At 51.7% G+C, this 4457-nt stretch overlaps 1 protein-coding gene across 1 annotated transcript; it reads left to right on the top strand.

Moving 5' to 3' along the window:
• Window positions 1-3308: 3308 nt before the first annotated feature.
• LOC123124349 (calmodulin-like protein 5) lies at window positions 3309-4220 on the top strand. Its single transcript, XM_044544978.1, has one exon. It carries the CDS (start codon window positions 3467-3469, stop codon window positions 3956-3958), a length of 492 nt encoding a protein of 163 aa, XP_044400913.1. The 5' UTR covers window positions 3309-3466; the 3' UTR covers window positions 3959-4220.
• Window positions 4221-4457: the final 237 nt, after the last annotated feature.

Here is a 4457-nt window from a genome sequence, read left to right as displayed (position 1 = left end):
GAATCCAGTCCCCCTGGATCCAGCCAGGCGGTAAACCGGACCTCGACGACGACCCCCGACTCATCTTCTTGCCCTTCGCCGCCGCCGCCTTCTTCGAGCGCTCCAGAGCCACCGTCTTGTCCTTCCCCATGGCGGCGGAATGCGCACGGGCCGAGCGGAGACGACGAGAGCAGAGGAGAATGTGGTGGAGGAACAGAGGAGGAAGAAATCGATTGGGGCGCACTGTGCATCGCATCGGCCCAAACGCTATTTATGAGGCCACTTTCGAGTGGCTGACCTGTGGGCCCGAGTAATCTTGTCAAATCCCGCAATAGTCGCTCGCCTGATACGTGGCGAAAAAGGGGGCGCGAGGATCGAGGAGCCCCTGTCTATCCACTCCGATAACTACGGCACGCTCCGTCCCGCGCGCTTCCCCAAAATTTCGTATCCCGTGAGATCCGGGAACCGCAGAGCAACCAATCGCGCCCAGGATTTCGCACCACAACAACACTCGAAGATCATCAGCATAACTCACTCGACGGCTTCTGAATTGATCAAGGCGACTGAAACGAGGTTGAAGCCCCAGCATGATTCGCAGATTACGGTGAAATGCCTCTGAAGCATTGAATAGTCGGGATCAACTTCAACTCTTTTTTCACTCGGACCTCAATCCATTCGGGGGCTAATGACGATGACATGTACCTAGTGTAGGGTCATAGGCCTGACCTAGACGCCCTACCCAAGGACACTGCCCTAGAGTCATAGACATTCAAAGTACAACCGAATATGCCGACTGAAACCACCTTGGAATGCAATCCACTCGACCAGCTACCTCAGTCGGTACCCCAATTCCATTCGACCAAGGAGGAGTCACTCGGCCACACAAAGAACCACTTGGAGAACAGAAGGTCTAAAGCCACTCAGGATGGCAACGGTCAGGCGTTCACTCCGTAGTCTTAAAGGTCATGTATAGCTCTTTATAGCTAGCGTTACCAGTAACGCCCTGTCTTAATGTATATTGAACCCTTTGTAACTGAGGGCTAGAGGGGTCCAGCGCACTCTATATAAGCAACCCCTCCTCCGGTACAAGGGTTCGCACCCCTGTAACTCTCACGCATAATCCAGTCGACCAAGCCTTCGGGCACCGAGACGGAGGGCTTTTACTTCCTCGGAGAAGGTCCTGAACTCGTAAATCTTGCGTGCACAACCTCACTGTAGCTAGATTTTGCCTCCTCCTACATACCCCCTATTCTTACTGTTGGACTTACTCCCACGACAGGAATCACCACTTCCTCGTCGGGCCTTTGCCCTTCCGGTTGCCGGGGCAGCTGTAGGCGTCCGCGGCTGGTGGAAAGTCTTGGTCGTCGGACAACGAGGTGCAGCTGTCGCCACAGGCGGAGTCGGAGTGGGATAGGACGATGAGCCCCTTCATCCGACGGACCGTCCTGTCCTGCTCCGGCTTCAGCCTTGCCACCCGAGCCTTCTGCATTGCTGCCTCCTTCGCCTCGCGCTCCGACTGCCCAATAGCTAGCCAGAGCGCCTTGGCATTCTTCCGTCGGAGGCGGAGAGTATCCGTCTCCGCCGTCGTGAGGGAGCGGCGGTACACCCAGGCAAGGAGACGCGCGTCCTCGTCGGCGCCCGGCTCCGTCCCGCGACGGCGGCGCGTGGACTGCTTTGCCGCCTCCCTCTCCCGTGCACGCGGCCTCCCAAATGGTACATACACTTCCTAATTACTCCTACTTTACTACCGTGAAATATTCTCGAGAAGAGCTTGGAGGTTCCCATTCACTCTACCAACATAAATGTTGACACAATCCTGTCGAGCCTTCCGACTTCGCTGACAGCCTTTTCGATCAAATATTTGGGCCTCCTCCTCTCGGTTTGGCAACTTAGAAAAGTGAATTCCAATATATAACATCACAACAAAAAAATTCTCTTGTGATGGGGAGAACATCACCACAATTGGCCGGTGTGCTCTTGTCAAGTCTGTGCTCGCCTCACAAGCGATCTACCACATCAGCCCCACAAAGTGAATTTTGCCTGGCCGCTTAGAGTACGGTGGCTTTGATTTGAATGGAAGGAACCGTCCAAGCTATGGGTGGGCATGAAAAAGCCTTGTGATGACGTGTATCAAGGCCTTTTCTATGCCTCCACCATCATCTCCATTGGAGATGGCGCTCGCACCCCCTTTTTGGAACTCTACTTGGTTGAATGGTAGAAAGCCCATGGAGATAGCACCCCTCATATATGAGTGCTCGAGGAGGAAGAATTGGAAGGTCAAGGAGGCCGTGAGGGGCAATGCTAGGATTTTTATGATAATCATCCCAACGTCGTGTTGTTCTGCCACGTCCGAGAGTTCATCTCCCTTGGCTGGAGCTATGTGATGTACACCACCAAGAGGGCACCGATGACGACATCACTTGAAAGCACACGGATAGTGGCCACTACTCCACAGCCTCTGCATACAAGGCGCAATTCTTGGGTGTAATCCGTACCTCAATGGAGTGCATGGCTTGAAAATTGTGCCCCCCAAAGATCAAATTCTTTGCATGGTTGGTCATCCAAAACAATATTGACAGATAGCTTGGTAAAATACGGTTGGCCAAATTATGGGCTTTGCCCCCTATGTAAAAGGGAGCAAGAATCAACTCTCATTTGACACGTTGAGCGTTTTGGGGTTGGGAAAGGATTAACCACACCTTGTGCACCTTGACACCCCCACTTAGAACTTAAAGCGATCAACCAAAGAGTGATGGATCAACATGTCCGGTGCCAATATTTCAAATAAAAGTGACATGGCGTCTATAATAATGCTTGCAGGTTAGACCATTTGGAATGAAAAAAATGCAAGTGTCTTCCGCCACAAGTCCGCACCTCCGACAATTCTCATTTAGAACATCAAGGAGGCAAAACTTTGGGTCGTCGTGGGGGCTAAACGTTTGGCACAAATAATGCCGGGAGAGTAATGTACTAATTCGGACGCGTGGCGTCGTGCATGTAGCAGAATCTTCTATTTCTCCCTTAGTTAATGGATGAGGCAAAGATTATGCCTTCTTTTAAAAAATAAAACTATTCTCGAGATTTGTATATATAATTCTTCTAGGATTGCCTTTTCTTCAAAACGAAAAGGTAATAAAGTTCACGGTTCAAAATTCAAACCGGGCCTTTTGCCTTTGCACTTTTGTTAGCTCGCACTACCTTTCCCGTTTAGATTTTGCACTTTTGTAACGCGTACGGTGCCAGTGCGGTGCTGATGTGCAATGCTACAATTGTTTTGACTTTGGCTAGGAGAGAATGCACGATTGGAATTAATGAGAGCAACGAGTCAACGGCAGCCATGTACTCCATCTCCTATATAAATCTCCACCTCCCCGACCTCTAAACCCATCCAAATCGATCTCACCTTCATTTCTCGATCTACCCATATCGATCACTCCATCGTCATCTCTGTGCTGCTGCATCATCAACAACAACAACACCAACAACAATGGCTGCCGGTGCAGCGGCGATCAGCTCGGAGCAGATGAGCGAGTTCCGGGAGGCCTTCTCCTTCTTTGATAAGGACGGCGACGGCTGCATCACGGCGGATGAGCTGTCCACGGTCATCCGCTCCTTGGGCCAGACCCCGACGCCCGAGGAGCTGCGCGACATGGTGCGCGACGTGGACGCCGACGGCAACGGCACCATCGAGTTCGCCGAGTTCCTGGCGCTCATGTCCCGCAAGGCCGACGCGGACGCGGACGCCAGCGACCCCGAGGAGGAGCTCCGGGAGGCCTTCAGGGTGTTCGACAAGGACCACGACGGCCACATCTCCAAGGCCGAGCTGCGCCACGTCATGGTCAGCCTCGGCGAGAAGCTCACCGACGTGGAGGTGGAGGAGATGATCCAGGAGGCCGACCTCGACGGCGACGGCCTCGTCAACTTCGACGAGTTCGTCAGGATGATGATGCTCTCCGACTCCGACCAGCAGCAGCACTGAGATACATAGTTCGTCCATTTCTCCCATCCCATGGACACCTGACGGCCGGCCTGGTCGCCGTGATTAATTCAGGTTCAGCAGCGACGAGTCAATCCATTTCTTCAGCTGATGCCGGCCGGAATTCTGCCGGAGTTTTCATTTACTCATCATCTATGGATTGGTTACTGATATTCGTGAACTAAATGATGTGATTGATCATAAAAGTCTCTTCGGTGGGATGTATCCCTGCTTTTTGATATAGTATTGTTCAAACATACCACTATGGCATCGGTCTTCGGGTCGATATTCGAACGTTTGAATTTCATCGAACGGACAACATTTCATTCGACTTAAGCATCTCCGCTCCATTTTTGGGCACGAGAAGTTTATCGGTCACGAGTGGCTAAAACGCTCTTCAACAATTGCCCAACCATAAGTTTTTTGTAATAAATAAATAAATAAATCAGGCCCTAAGGGACCATGTTTCAGAAAAAAAAAGACATATAAACTGCCCCAGCGT

Source organism: Triticum aestivum, chromosome 5D, assembly GCF_018294505.1.
Source record: "Triticum aestivum cultivar Chinese Spring chromosome 5D, IWGSC CS RefSeq v2.1, whole genome shotgun sequence".
Lineage (NCBI taxonomy): Eukaryota > Viridiplantae > Streptophyta > Magnoliopsida > Poales > Poaceae > Triticum > Triticum aestivum.
The sequence above is the reverse complement of the archived record's forward strand: the minus strand, read 5'-3'. Positions and strand labels throughout refer to the sequence as shown.